Raw genomic sequence first — 233 nt, forward strand, 5'->3', positions numbered from 1 at the left:
GAGGGGTATGAGGGGCCTAGAAAAGCCGTGCTGCATGGCTAGGGCTGCAGCCCGGTGCTGGACCCGCAGTGGCAGCCGGTTGAAGGTGAAGGTCACGTCAAACCTCAGGTTGTTCACAAACCTTTTCTGCAGCCTGGGAAGGAGTGGTGTGAGCAGGGCATGGGGACACTCCTCCATGCCCTCCTCCACCTATCCCAGCCTCACCCAGCCTCAGGGGGGCTGCCGGGCGCATG

The 233-nt window shown here is 63.1% G+C and overlaps 1 protein-coding gene across 1 annotated transcript in view; it reads right to left on the reverse strand.

Annotated features, from left to right (window-relative positions):
- The window catches only part of MOV10 (Mov10 RISC complex RNA helicase), a gene marked incomplete at its 5' end in the record, with an annotated part of 5,431 nt that overhangs the window by 3,300 nt on the left and 1,898 nt on the right, over positions 1 to 233 (reverse strand). Inside the window, 1 exon segment of the mRNA XM_010145972.1 lies at positions 1 to 133. This exon segment is cut by the window's left edge and continues 13 nt beyond it. Within this exon segment, the coding sequence (XP_010144274.1) occupies positions 1 to 133 (133 nt within the window).

The sequence above is a fragment of the Buceros rhinoceros genome, unplaced genomic scaffold, assembly GCF_000710305.1.
Source record: "Buceros rhinoceros silvestris isolate BGI_N320 unplaced genomic scaffold, ASM71030v1 scaffold42091, whole genome shotgun sequence".
In the NCBI taxonomy this organism is placed as follows: domain Eukaryota; kingdom Metazoa; phylum Chordata; class Aves; order Bucerotiformes; family Bucerotidae; genus Buceros; species Buceros rhinoceros.